At 41.9% G+C, this 15,132-nt stretch overlaps 1 protein-coding gene across 1 annotated transcript in view; it reads right to left on the bottom strand.

Moving 5' to 3' along the window:
* LOC121551271 (BAI1-associated protein 3-like) overlaps positions 1–7,922 on the bottom strand; it is a 41,560-nt gene extending 33,638 nt beyond the window's left edge. Inside the window, exons 1-2 of the mRNA XM_041863839.2 lie at positions 7,640–7,922; positions 976–1,128 (exon numbers count right to left, since the gene is read on the bottom strand). Coding sequence (XP_041719773.2) covers positions 976–1,121 — 146 coding nt within the window. The 5' untranslated portion in view covers positions 1,122–1,128; positions 7,640–7,922. The remainder of the gene's footprint in view (positions 1–975; positions 1,129–7,639) is intronic.
* Between the last annotated feature and the right edge of the window lie 7,210 nt (positions 7,923–15,132).

Below are 15,132 nucleotides of genomic sequence, written 5' to 3'. Positions count from 1 at the left end.
GTATTTCTAAGTGTTGTTCCCCCAAAAGCAATGTTCCCCATTCACTGAGTGTCTGACTGTGCATGTAGCGGTTGGTATTTTGGGATGGTTAATGTCTCCTTGGGGAAGACCAGACTGATCGAGGCATTTTAGAAACAGGTCCCATCTCTGGAGTAGAGGCGAGGGACACATTAAACATATTGGGCTTGTCCAGAATATTTATGGTCCTCAGCACCAGACTAGGCCTTCTTCTCAGAGACTGCCAGAGGAACATTTCCTTCATCCAGTCTGAATGTGCCTGTGTGTAGCTGTCTCTGTCAGACTGACTTTCTCCATGGCTAACCATCGATGCCCCTCTCTCCGCTCAAGCCATACCAGGGACTGACTGCCTTTTCAAACTGTCTTTGAAGCTGACTAGAGACACCTTTCGCTTTCCATTTTTTATAATTAGTTGCTTTGCAAGCGCTTTGAGATTCTATGTTGTGATGAAACGCACTATATTATTATTATTACCGGAGTGAATGAGTGAGTGAATATGCGTGTTTACATGCATGTGTGCACCGGAATGATTGTGTGATTATAACAGCTGTTGATTCTGTGAGCCACTGAGACTCACCCATGAGGTAGCTGATCAGGGCAGTGTGTGAGACTCACCCATGAGGTAGTTGGTCATGGCAGTGTGTGAGACTCACCCGTGAGGTAGTTGGTCAGGGCAGTGTGTGAGACTCACCCGTGAGGTAGTTGGTCATGGCAGTGTGTGAGACTCACCCATGAGGTAGTTGGTCATGGCAGTGTGTGAGACTCACCCGTGAGGTAGTTGGTCAGGGCAGTGTGTGAGACTCACCCGTGAGGTAGTTGGTCAGGGCAGTGTGTGAGACTCACCCGTGAGGTAGTTGGTCAGGGCAGTGTGTGAGACTCACCCGTGAGGTAGTTGGTCATGGCAGTGTGTGAGACTCACCCGTGAGGTAGTTGGTCAGGGCAGTGTGTGAGACTCACCCGTGAGGTAGCTGGTCAGGGCAGTGTGTGACGGGGATGCAGCTGGCTGCTGAGGCTGCTGGCTCCCTCCTCCCCCTCAGAGACTGGCTCCTCTGCACCTGCCTCAGCACACTGCTCTTCAGGTCCAGCAACGTCGTCATGCTCATTCACTACCTGGGGTCACAAGGAGAATAATTCACATGAACATGAGCCTAACAACATTATGGAACTAAAACAAGTGTCAGGTAGTACAACAATGTTCAGTAAATGTCTGGAAATACTTATCCCAGTGCATATTTGAACTATAGTTGGATATACAGTATCTACCACAGATGTGATATATCCACTTGAGGAGCTTCCCTTTGGCTACATATACACAGGGCTAATCACAGTAATCACCCCCTCTTAACTCAATTATACTCAGCCATGGCAGAAGGTACGTGCTATTTCTGTCCAAGGCTGACTGATATCGTATGCTGGTCGATTCATCATAGATTTGCTGGTTGGCCACTGTTGTGACAAGCCTACCTGCAATAACTCTCATTAAAGCAACACTCTCTCAAATCGTATTCCACCGACCCCCATCTACTGTAGCAGAGAGAAGTGCTGCTAAGATAGAAGTATCATCATCACAGACGTTTAATTCATTTCTGACCTTGTTCTTAAGGGTTCTAGTTAAACTGTGATCAGATGAGAGATTTCTAAAGAACAAGGCCATCCTTAGGTTCCACCTCAGTGAGAATGAGTCACTCTCCAGCCTCCGCCAGCTTGTATGGTGGCTGACACCAGTAGAGGCAGCAACAGCACAATGCAGAGGCAGAGAAACAAACAGAAAGGCACTAAAATAGAAGAAATGACATGGATACAAGAGAGAGGGTTTGATTGATGGAGAAGTTGTTTCAGGGGACAGATAGACATTCTTTTCATCAGCTGACAGCAAATGTCTTTCTTTTGTCACATCTCTAAGGGAAGAAGAAGAGACAGAGTACACTGGCAGCTCTGTGTTCTGCTTTCTCTCAAACAGTGAAAGTTACACATTAAATAACACAGCTAGCTAGACAATATATTTGTAATAGGAATTAACTCAATGTAACTGGTCGAGACAGATAGTGAGCTTGCCTAGTACTTTTAGTTAGAATATCAATAGTATCATTCATGTAGGTATTCATATGTCTATGATGCCACCAGTGAGGAAGGTTTTGGATTGCAGTGCCCCTTGGATATTGGTCGAAAGAGTTACTGGCTATGAATGAAGTGGGTTTGAATCCACCATTCTTATACAGTGACAGCATAGTTAAACCCACGTGATGAGAAGTGCTGTTTTCATTTCACATTTTCATTTCTCAAGGGAGGCTTTTGTGAGAGAGATTATTTTATATATTGGTCATCTGTGTGCACCTTTTCATGTTTCCCCAAGGCCATTAGAGACCTGATGCTGTTTTAACAGAGCAAACTACTAACACCAGATACCTGCTTGTGTCTCAGATCCAATACCTGTCTGCTAGGTAGGCACTTGCAGCTCTGACTGGTGACAGTTAGCAAAGTGTCACAGTTAGGGAGAAGCCTTCTCCCAGGTGAGCAGCTCATTTCAATTAGACGTGGCTGGCCTCCCAACTGGATGTCACTCTGTCTCAGTCATCAAGTCCCAGTGACAAAAATGAGTCAACGTGTCACCATACACAGGGCGCCAGCTGCCAAGGAAACACTCACAGCCAAGTGAATGCAAGTCTCTCTCTCTCTCTCTCTTTCTCTCTCTCTCTTCCTCTCTATTCCTCTCTCTCTTCCTCTCTCTCTTCCTATCTCAATTCCTCTCTCAATTCCTCTCTCTCTTCCTCTCTCTCTTCCTCTCTCTTTCCTCACCACAGGTGCCCGAACCTTGCCAGGGACTCAACAGTGTATTTCTCCTGTGAGAAGCCAGCGAGCCCCGGCAGCGAAAGGCTCCTTGCTGTTAGTGGATGGAGGGGTCTCTATGGTAACGGCAGAGGGAGGGAAAGGGGTTGGTAAATCCAGGTAGACAGAATTCTACCGAGGCAGGCTGCATAAATAACCACTTGATGTTATTATATCAGTCTTCCCCTGGCCAGGCTAGCTTAACACACCACAGCACGAATGAGGCAAATGTGGGTCCTGATCCCACCTGAATTCTCATCTCCTCAGCTCCATACGCTCCGTATTCAGGGAGGCTAAAGGACTGCAAATGCCCCATCATCAGACTCCCAGGGAGACAGAATGACACACTTCTTTTCAAAGCCAATTGGGATGGAGATAATAATGGATTTATGACTCATAAAAAATCTCCCATTCTGTCGGTGGGGACTCATCCTGCCACTGATATCATTTTCATCCTTATAGATTGGTTAACCTACTGGTATCTATCAAATGGCATCAGCCAGCCTAGACTGCTGCTGTAAAATGTATCCATCAGTGTGACCCTGGAGTGTCGCAGCACAGCTTTCCTTGATCTAATTTCTTCAGGATTGAGTGAAGAAATTCTGACATGATATCATATCCAAAATAGAGGGCAGGCATTTTTAGAAAGAAGAACAAATGTAATTTGAATACCATTGTTATCAATTAGTCCACAAGTGTTATCTATTTAGTCATGTTCGGTGACGGTCCTGCCAATCCCTCAGAATACAGATGGTTTAAATGATCTTCTTTGGTCCTATGGGAGGTCTACTTGATTATGTGCATGGACTGTACTGTATATGGCCTACTGTGTGTGTGTGCGTGTGTGTGTGTGTGTGTGTGTGTGTGTGTGTGTGTGTGTGTGTGTGTGTGTGTGTGTGTGTGTGTGTGTGTGTGTGTGTGTGTGTGTGTGTGTGTGTGCCTGCGTTTGCATGTGACTTACAATCTCTTAATTTCTCTAATCCAATTGTATTTTCCGCAGTTGTCGTTTCTCAATATTATTTTGGCTTTTACACTGGAAGTCATTCATTATATTATTCATTATATTATGTATGTTCAGGATGCTCTAAAAACCACTGAAATGTCAAGAATCCTTTTGATTAATGACTGGCAATCAAATGGACAAAGATATCCACATGATGACCTTCAGCTTTGTCAAAATGTAATTACATCGTTCCTTGAGGGAAAGGTAATACTATTCAAAGACAAACAAAAACAACATCATTATGGAACAAACCCGATTAACAACTATCTATTTGCTTGATGAATCCTTTGTGTGTGGGCCAAATGAGGTGGTCACTCAGGCCCACAGACTGAAACCTCTGTGAATGGCTCATCTACAGATAATCAGGGAGGAAAGGACCTTATTGATTTGACAAGGGCTCACTTATATCCACCACACACATAACAGCCATACTAGAGGCCTGGGCATTGTGACATGGCAGACAGAACGTGTTGCGCTGGGAGCTCCACAACAAGCCTTTAAGGCTCTTGTTGAACATGGAGAGAAAGTTCCTCACATGGAATGGGGAGACATAGCAACAGTATCATTAAGATCTGTGTGCATGTCTAGATAGATAAGGGCTCTGATCCCCTCCAGGCTTTGACAGAACCACCGGAGGACAATCAGAGGTTCCACGGTAGCAGCTTATTCTCAGCAGCCCCTGCACAGCCAATGAGACAATCTGTTAGGGTGATCCGCGGGCGCTCAATTCAGGATTGACATAAGACTGACACTTTGCATCTGAGATCGATAGGCAGTGAACATTCAGCAGTGTTGGTGGGAAAGAGGCTGGGAGCTATTATACAGCTTGGGTAAAGTCTTTCTGTGCTATTTAGGCTATACAAAGCCACAACCTGGCAACACAGCAGAAATTACTTAGAGAGCCACATGAACAAGGGCATACTGCAGGGAGCAACAATGCTCTATTCAATGAGAATTCACTACTATAACTATTCTCTGAATACACTGGGTACATGCAGCGCATTTCATGATATGCAAAACAATACAGACTGGTTATGTTATGTAGATAAGGAAGGTCTCCTCTCTATGCTACTCAACTCAATTCTCAATACAAATACAACCTCAAACACAACACAATATCAACCATGGTGACTATGACAGGATATTCATTATTATATGAAAGGTTGCATGATGGTGAAGGTAAATGCTTATGAGCTCAATCCTTTACAAAACCATGATCCTGTGTGAAGTGAAAAATGAATGATTCACAGTGTGTTCATCTTTCTTTATATAAAAGGACCAGGGAACCCTTCAACCAACATAATATGCCCTGGAGCCTTAGAATCATTGTCATAATTATACCTACTATAAGGGCCAAATTGACATACAGACACATCAAAATGAAGTTACCCTCTCACTCAACCTTTTCACAAGTTGCTCTTTGGATGTCTAAGGAGAGAGAGAGGAGTGTGGGGAATAGACAGGGTTAGCCAGAGTTTTTATAGCACCAGTAGTGTTCAGAGAGTGACTCATAGAGCTAGACTCTAGAATCAAGTAGTCTCTAACCTGCCACAGGAAGCTTTCTCAAAGCTCTGAGGGAAAAAACTGTACCACACAGATAGATTTAAACTGTCAATCAACAAGATAATGGAATTTATATAGCCATAGATGTGGAAACAATCACTCAAGTGACTGTCGTGCTTAGAAAGATATCTCTGCGACAGCGATTTCTAATCAACCGTGTTTTTCATATCTCAAACTGAAGTGACCGTTACAGAACCAAGCAATCAATCAATCACATATCACAATACATTAGGCATAACCCAACAATAACAGCACTATCGAACTGTGTGCTAATGTTACTCTTAATGCAGCATTGTAAACGCAGTGTGCAGACATAACATGACTATACTGCAATTGTTCTCTTTGTATAAGATTGAGAGACTTATTTTCTCAAGAGAACTCAAGGGGACTTCTAAGAATTATGTGAAACAAAAGGGTAAAATATCAACGAATTCAGTGTTTTCTGTCTTCTAGGACATTATGGATGTGTGTCCAGAGGCACATTTTGTTAATTGATGTTGATTAGTGTAATATGATGCAGGAAAGTTACAGGCTATGAGACTACGCATGTAGGAGAGGCAAAATTCAGTGGAGGAAATAATATTTTCTTCACTGAACGCATCCACTGGGGACATGATGATTAAATGTAAATCATTATTAAAACTCTAAGTGATTACTCTGTAGGTGCAGTGGAAATATAACAACACCTGTCTGAGTTATTGGTCTCCTTAAGATACTTGACGAGCTCCTTCTAAGTGGACACTTAGGACCCCTCTTGTTTTTGTTTACCTCTAAAGTGCTTCATTAAAAAAGGAAATCATATTCCTGCAATCTGCATAACAGTCATTCACCTCTCTGGTACATGCAAATAACCCTGTCCTCTGAGTGCATTGGCACAAAGACCAGACTGATTATGCATTAACCCTCTTCATTGAAATTCACAAATGAGGGTCAATATCGCATAATTATTGGAGAGAGAACATCGGTACTTTCAGAAGTATTGTTAAAAGTTAAAAGGGAGGTTACCAGGAGTGATTGATATAATGAACACAACAACCATCCCTACATCAGGTTAGTCCGTTTCCAAGACAACTGCATGCTATATACATAAGAAAGGTTCCCTTGGTGAATACATCCCTTATGCAGAAAACTACGCCTCATGACAATTTAGCAAGACTGGTTGATTGGGGAAAAGTATGCTCTACAAAGGATTCTGATTGTACAGTAATGGAGATTTGTTGAGAGCACTATAAGTGTAACTATGCAGTTATTATCAATTCATACATCTAGCCTTTATGTGAAAATAATAAGTGATAGACATACTTGAGTAGTTTTTTAAAAAAGGTGTCTGTTTCATTAATTATTTCTATATGCCAAATAAGAGTTTCAGTTCAGCAAGGTTGGGTTGCCTTGACCAATGCAGGGAACTGGTTGCAGTTTTTCAAAACGAATCACTGACATGAACAACTAAGATGGAATAATAGGATGAAATCTTTGGAAGATCACATGCAGAGTGCATGTTAGAGAACACACGATCCTCTGAAAGATAGGTGACCAATTATAGCCTACAACTAAATGACTTAATAATATCTTCGTGCGTACCATTAGGTGGTCCTCTGTAGCTCAATTGGTAGAGCATGGCGCTTGTAACACCAGGGTAGTGGGTTCGATCCCCGGGACCACCCATACGTAAAAATGTATGCGCACATTACTGTAAGTCGCTTTGGATAAAAGCGTCTGCTAAATGGCATATTATTAGCCAACATCTTGTTGAGGAAATTAAATCACCTGTTCCTATTTTTTTCTGGTCAATAATCAACCAACAGATCAACCAAAAGCCTCATGAATAACTAGGGTTTCGGCATATTTGAAATATGTCTTAATTCTAAAACAGAAATTAATATTAGGGGATGGATAAACAACTTTTTCTTAGAATAAGAAACTTAAAGGGGGACTAGCAGATAAGTGACAACAACGACAGTCATAGACATAAGCTTTACCATGGCATAAAATATGTATCTGTCAACTTATTAAAATATTCGTTGATTAGGCACGCAAATTGGTTACAATTCAAATCAACAGGTATGAAAGCAATGAAATGTCCCCTCCAAAATGTTCACATATTGAAACAGCAGACAATCAATTATGCAAAGTGCTATTTTCACCTTTAAAACAGACATGGAATAGATATGGTATATGTGCAACTAAATAAAGTTGAAATACTGTAGATAAAGAAAAAATAATGCTCACCTGTAGCTTTCTCATTCACAGTTGCGATGTGCGTATGTTTTTGCTCGCGTCTCTGAGTTCCTGTTTTAGCACAACAAAATCGACGGAAAATACGTGTTTGTCTCTTTAAGATAGGATATAGTCATGGCCGCAATAAACGATTAATATTTTTTGGGATCACAGACAAACGCTCTCATTTTTCCCGGAGATGTTTTCTTCTTCACTCATGCTATACGGGTGGTCTCCATATATAGTCACAGGAAGTGCAGGCACACTTTCCCCGCATCGGGCTGTTGCCGAGGGATGTAAGAAATCCACTCTGCGAAGAAGAGGGTAGATCCACCTGTCACATTTAGTTAGCTCTACCTGTGTGTTCTGTCATAATCATCTGTTATAGCTTCAAAATTACACAATAATTAAGGCTATTTGTGTTCAAGCAACTACACCAGCATTAACACAAGAGGTTGTTGTAAATTTGGTACAGGGAACAGTTGATGGAATATGTAGCCTACCTGAAGTCAAACATTATCAAGTCAACATGTAAATCAAGGTTACCCAACTGCCAGCACAGGGGCCGAATTTGGCCTGCAGGTGGTTTTATTATTAGACATGAAAGACTGTAAAAACACCAGGAAATCAGCTCCAATAGATTTTAATTTAGGATATATGTTGCCAAATATTACCACGCATAATAGAGAGACACGTCAATGTATACAAATGTAAGCAAGGTTTGAAATGATTGTTTTAGTCAAATATGATATCTGTTTGGGCTTCTTGCGGTCAATTTGCGGTCTACAAATTATTTGTAATTATGTTCCGGCCCAAACTGTCTATCGGTTGGTTCACTACTTCAATTTACAGATCATAGCATAGACCCCTGGGAATTAACCCGGTCATGTTCTTATCCCATCGCGCACTAGCGACTCCTGTTCTTGTCCCATCGCGAACCAGCGACTCCTGTTCTTGTCCCATCCGCACTAGCGACTCCTGTGGCGGGCCGGGCGCAGTGCACGCTGACACGGTCGCCAGGTGTACGGTGTTTCCTCCGACACGTTGGTGCGTCTGGCTTCCAGGTTAAGCGGGCATTGTGTCAAGAAGCAGTGCGGCTCGGTTGGTTTTTGTTTCGGAGGACGCACGGTTCCTATGGAGTAAATGCAAGCCAATACTTAATATTGCAATATTGCAACTGTCAGGTTCTGTAGGGGTCTTATATCTGCCCAATTTTAGGTTTTATCAGTGGTGTGCCCACTTAAGGTATATTACTGACTGGATCACAAATGATGACTCCGCTATTTGGTTAGATATTGAGACTTCTTTTTCAAAATACCCCTTGCAGGATCTTTTATTTTTCAGAAGCTTCAAATCTGTAAAAGATAGCTGCAATAATCCTGTTTCACTTTATACACTCAAAGCATGGAGATCAGTTCAACATTTTGAGGGAAGGTCCAAACTAACCTCTGCTCTTACCCCGATTCTTAACAACCCTGATTTTGTACAAGGATTGCTGGATGTTGGCTTTAACCTTTGGCTTAATAAGGGCATAGGCAGACTAAATGATTTATTAGCTGACACGATTCTAATGTCATCTGAGCAGATGGTTGAGAAATATTGGCTCCCTAAGCAGGACTTTTTCAGCTTTCTAAACGTCTGACATATTTTGAAGAGCACCACGTTGGTTGGCAACCCTGATGCGTCTGTCATTGAAATAATGTTTTTTTTCTCACAAAGAAAAATGTCTGTACGTTTATTTTATGATGCTTTGAGGCCCTTTTCTACTGTAGACACATAAGGGGTCAAGCGAGTGTTACTAATGACGAGGAGATGTGGGAGGACATTTGGAGATATGCAAAAACTATATCTAAAACTGTAATCGCACTAGAGCAATCCAATTAAGAATAATATACAGATTGCATATATCGCCGAATCGCAGACATGCGTCTAACCATTCCTCCTCTCCTCAGTGCTTATGGTCATGTTCCAAATTACAAAAGTACTGTTCTAATGTCCTTCAAGAAATTGAACAAATTCTAGGGGTCGACCTAGAATTGGACCCAATTTCTTTGCTGTTAGGTCTCCCTAGTAGGCATGTTACTTCTGTGGGTAAGAGGAGGCTGTAAAACATCCTTACCTTCTCAGCGAGGAAAAACATCCTCTTACAGTGGATTACTGACAAGGTCCCATCTTTTAAAGGTTGGCATAAGATACTATTTCAATGGGTTCCATTGGAATTGGAATATTTGACATGTACATTACATTCTAAAACAGATCAGTTGTACAAAGTGTGGGAACCTTATTTGAATGACCAAGAACCTGATTTATCAGCTATTATGATGCAAGTATTCTTTTAGAATGGTTGTTTACTTGTCTCTTGATTATACTGTACGTTCCATGTATTGGGGCTAATTCCTTTATTTAAACCGAACTTTAGGGTTTAATTCACATCTGTTCATTCATTGTTTTATTTTTATTTTTATTGTTATTCATATTTTATCTTTTTGTTTTATCTCTTAATATGGAAGAAAACTGTGAAATTCCAATAAAAATACTATTACAAAAAAAAAACAGTGGACTAATGAAACAAATATCAAAAGATAGTTTTTGAGTGGTATTTTGGATCTAGCCTCATATGGGAAGGGCTGCTACGAAACCAGGCTTTGGCTCAGAGAAGACCATAGCTGGCTTCCTCCTTGTGAACCTATAATGCACTTGAAGGATGGCCACCAATACTGCCAACATGACTTTTAGGGTTCTGCGTTATTTGATGGTGGGCTGTATGTTATACTGTTGTGAACAGGCTGCAGTATTTCAAATCCCATAACCCATGTAAGGACTGGCTATCTCTTTCCTAGCTTTTGACAGGTTTTCAGATCAGAAGCTTTTTCCCTTTGGATTGTGGAGGCTATTTCGCCTGCCTATTCAAATGCTGTCCAAGAGTCCCCGCAGGGGTTCTGAGTCACAGCATGGGTGTTACCACCTCCTGCGCACTGCTCAGAGGTGATCTGTTGAGGACATCTGTGCTGCAACCATCTGGGCATCCATGCACACATTGTGGGATTTGTAATTTGATTATTACAGACTTTTAACTAGTGTACGGGGCCCCAAGCATCTGTAAGGTCTCTCCTGTGCCTTGAATGAGTATGCTGCATTATTCAGTGTGATTGTAGATCATCTTCAGCCTGAGTTAAATGTATTACATGTTATTCCCCTCAGCCAGGAAACCAAGATTTCATATTGTAATCAGACTTTTTGAAATAGGCCCACAATTCCTCTTTTAGAAGTGATAAACTACATGAGAATATTTTCAGCAATGAAAACTTGTTTTTCTTTCACACACAACAACACATGATGGCAACTTGAGAGGGTTTCCTTCCCAGTTCCAATGAACCAGCATGGAGGAAGTGAAAGGCACCATCACCAAGAACAACTCTTAGCTTCCCTGTCAAAATCAAATCAAATCAAATTGTATTTGTTACATGCGTCAAATACAACAGGTGTAGACCTTATAGTGAAATGCTTACTTACAAGCCCTTAACCAAAAATGCAGTTGAAAGAAAAGTAAGTGTTAAGAAAGTATTTACTAAATAAACTGAAGTTTAAAAAATGTAGAAAATGTCAGCTACTACACATCACTCTCTTCCTCTCTCTCCATCTTTCTCTCTTGCACACACAAAAGCTATAAATAGGCATAGACACATTAATTACGCGGCTGCTGGGGTGAGGTGCCTCTCTATGTGCAGAAATGATTCCACACACAGCCAGTGAAACCAAAGCTCCAGTCAGGCACCATTTCATGGCACAGGGACTGACACTTCCCAAATAGAACCACTTAGCGCCAGCGGAAAAACCAAGGCGCAACAGGATCTTGTGATTAGGACACGTTCCTTATTGGCTGTTCACATCCATTGATCTGCTGACGGAAAGGCAATTCAAGGGCACTTGTCATGCTCTTTTGAGTTTTAATTGACTTCAATTATTTGGATGGAATTATACTGAACAAAAATATAAACACAACATGATAAGTGCTGGTCCCATGTTTCATGAGCTGAAATAAAAGATCCCAGAAATTTTCCATAAGCACAAAAAGCTTATTTCTCTTACATTTTGTTCACAAATTTGTTTTCATCTCTGTTAGTGAGCATTTCTCCTTTGCCAAGATAATCCATCCACCTGACAGGTGTAGCATATCAAGAAGCTGATTAAACAGCATGATCATTACACTGGTGCACCTTGTGCTGGGGACAATAAAAGGCCACTCTAAAATGTGCAGTTCGGTCACACAACACAATGCCATAGATATCTCAAGTTTTGAGGGAGCGTGCAATTGGCATGCTAACTGCAGGAATGTCCAGCAGAGCTGCCGCCAGATAATTCAATGTTCAACCGCAGACCACGTGTAATAATGCCAGCCCAGGACCTCCACATCCGGCTTCTTCACCTGTAGGATCGTCTGAGAGCCTAGACACCCGGACAGCTGATGAAACTGAGGAGTATTTCTGTCTGTAATAAAGCCCTTTCGTGGGGAAAAACACATTCTGATTGGCTGGGCCTGGCTCCCCAGTGGGTGGACCTGGCTCCCAAGTTAGGCAGACTGTGGGCGAGCAATGCCATTAACAGATACACTGAGTTGGTTATTTTAATGTTTCCTCTTTAATAATGAAAATGAATGGCCTGCCCCAGTCATTGACAATTAGAGACTTAGGGTTCAGCAAGGATTAGACTGTGATTGGACTGTTGCCCATGTAAAGAGCCCCTCTAAACTTAATTGTTTGTCTGCTGCTAGGTGCCTTTCTTTCTAAGGACCTCTCAATAGTATACTCTTAGAAAAAAGGTGCTATCTAGAACTTAAAGGGGTTCTTCAGCTGTCCCCATAGCATAACTCTTTGAAGAACCCTTTTGGGTTCCATATAAAACCCTTTCCACAGAGGGTTCTACATGGAACACAAAAAGGAGTTCTACCTGGAACCATAAAGGGGTTCTCCTATGGGGACAGCCAAATAACCCTTTTGGAACACTGTTTTCTAAGAGCGTACCTGTACCGGAATACATTTTAATGGCTTGTTGCAGCACTTGGCCTCCTGGGCTCCCAGAGAGTAGGAAATTAGAAATGAAAGCACAGCATTGAAAAAGGATGCAGCAGTCCAGTCAATGGGACCTCATAGGCCAGGGTTCTTCAATTCCGGTCCTGGAGGGCCGAAACACTTGTTTTTTATTTCTACCTGGTAGTTAATTGCACTCACCTGGTGTCCCAGGTCTGAATTAGCCCCTGATTAGAAGGAGAGGATGAAAAACAGAGGTGTTTCGGCCCTCCAGGACCGGAATTGAAGAACCCTGTCATAGGCCTTTGAAGTTGCAGCTAGATGGAGCACCTGTACTCCCTCCTCCACCTACACGTCAAGGAGAGGTTGCGACTCTCTTCCATTTGCTGATTAACCTAGTATAGGATTCCCTGGCCTGCCTTGTCCCACATCCCAGTTACCAGGTTTCAAAAAGTAAGATTCCTCCACAGCAAATAAGCATGGTTGAATGAATACGCAATTAAGTTTGCCGTTGTACTGTGAATGTTGTTCAAAATCGTGCAGTGGATTGGGCAGACATTCTATGTATATACTGTACCTACCCTGAAGGCTCCTAGGTGTGATTAAAGATTATAGAGTTACTAGTCCCTCCCTCTGGTTTATTCCATGTTTTATCTGGTTTGTCTTCCATTGTGTCAGCTATCCTAACTATAAATCTGCAAACAAAGGATTTTCCTTGTTTTGTGCTTAGTGATAAGACACAGGGTGACCCTCTGGCCGCTCCGTTTCCATGGCCACATCATTAGTGCACCGCCCCAGCTGGCTGGAACGGTTTGAAGTGGCAATGGCACAGCATATTTAAAATAACAAGCCCCCTAGTTTAGGGAGTAAGGAGGGGAAAAGCACTTTGGGCAAAAAATGATTAGCTTTAATCCATGTTTGATGACACCCCATAAAGCCACCCTGCAGATAGTAATTAATGCTCTTCCATTTCACCCATTTTTTTGTTCTCACCCTGAAATTACTTTCATTATGCCTTTTAAGCTGATCAACATCCCGTTTTTTAATGTGGGGTTGTCATACAGCACCACAAGCAGCGAACATTGACTTAACACTGACTAAATCAATAGCCATCCACAACAAACCACCTTGTCACTGAGGTGTAATCAAGGTTTGTATCATGCTTATTAGTGAGTATGACACAAAGGAGATTTTCTGAAAGTGATTGCCGTAGTGGATGAAGTAAGCTGATTAGAAATCTGACTTACAGAACTATGCCACTTCAAAACAAGGAACACCTTCTGGAATCGGCTTGGTTCATCAACACAGCGACACTCATTTTGGTTATCTATTTTCATGTATACAGTAAGAGTAGCAATTCTAGGCGCATCAGAGGAAACTAAGGAATAAGGGACAAAAAACCCTCACAAAAATCAGACAGAAATGAGTAACTTCAAATCACACAGCCTGATAAACATGTTGGTAATGGAATATCAACACTGATTTGTGTTCCTGAGCAAACCTGCCACAAAACAGGATGTATAGCTGGAGTGTGCATGATGGTGAATGCGCCAATGATTTAATTTGCATCACAAAACCTGGAATTTGCATGGTGTTAATTGCTAGCTGTAACCAGCAGGTGGAATGCAATCATAAGGGCCCATGGGGTTAGAGTAGAGTGAAGAGGATTCCCTCTTTGAAAGGTGTGACATGCGCACACACACACACACACTGAAGTCAATTACTATGCCCTTGTTACATTGATTAAAAGGGATAAGAGCGAGATTTTGGCTATTTTGCCTTTTTCTACCTGCCCAGTCAGATGAACTCATGGATAACATTTTTATGTCTTAATAGCCAAAATCTCACTATCCCTTTAGAGCAGGGATCATCAACTAGATTCAGCACGGGACGATATTCCCTTGAGCGGATGGTCAGGGTGCCGGAACATAATTACAAATATTTGTTGACTGCAAATTGACCGCAAGAAGCCCAAAAAGATACTTGACAAAACAATCATCTCAAAACTTGCTTACGATCACTTCTCTCCATTATGCGTGGGAATACTTTGAAACAGATTTCTCAAATTAAAATCACTTGGAGCTGATTTGTTGGTGTTTTAGTCTTATGTCCAACAATTTAAATCTGAAAACCAAATAAATCAGGGTCCGCCAGGATCTATAAACCCTTTACATCCCCCATTAAAAAGGGTCCCTTATGTAGGGTTACCAGATTTCATCCCATAGGTACGGTCTCGTTTGAGCGGTCCTGACATTCACTCAAAACCTATTACTAATATAATCCAGTATCCTTACCATGCACAAACAGCTTTAAAAGGCACAAAAAACAGCCCCAGCTCCTCCGCTTTCTCAGTTTTCAAACTGAAATGGGGTGTGCCTTTGGTGGTTCATCAACATGTGTCATTCGGTCATGCATGCAGCGACCAACATAGCTAGTTCATTAGCTAAGCTAGCCACTTGTAGCTAGGCAGTACCTCCT

The sequence above is a fragment of the Coregonus clupeaformis genome, chromosome 35, assembly GCF_020615455.1.
Source record: "Coregonus clupeaformis isolate EN_2021a chromosome 35, ASM2061545v1, whole genome shotgun sequence".
In the NCBI taxonomy this organism is placed as follows: Eukaryota; Metazoa; Chordata; class Actinopteri; order Salmoniformes; family Salmonidae; genus Coregonus; species Coregonus clupeaformis.
The sequence above is the reverse complement of the archived record's forward strand: the minus strand, read 5'-3'. Positions and strand labels throughout refer to the sequence as shown.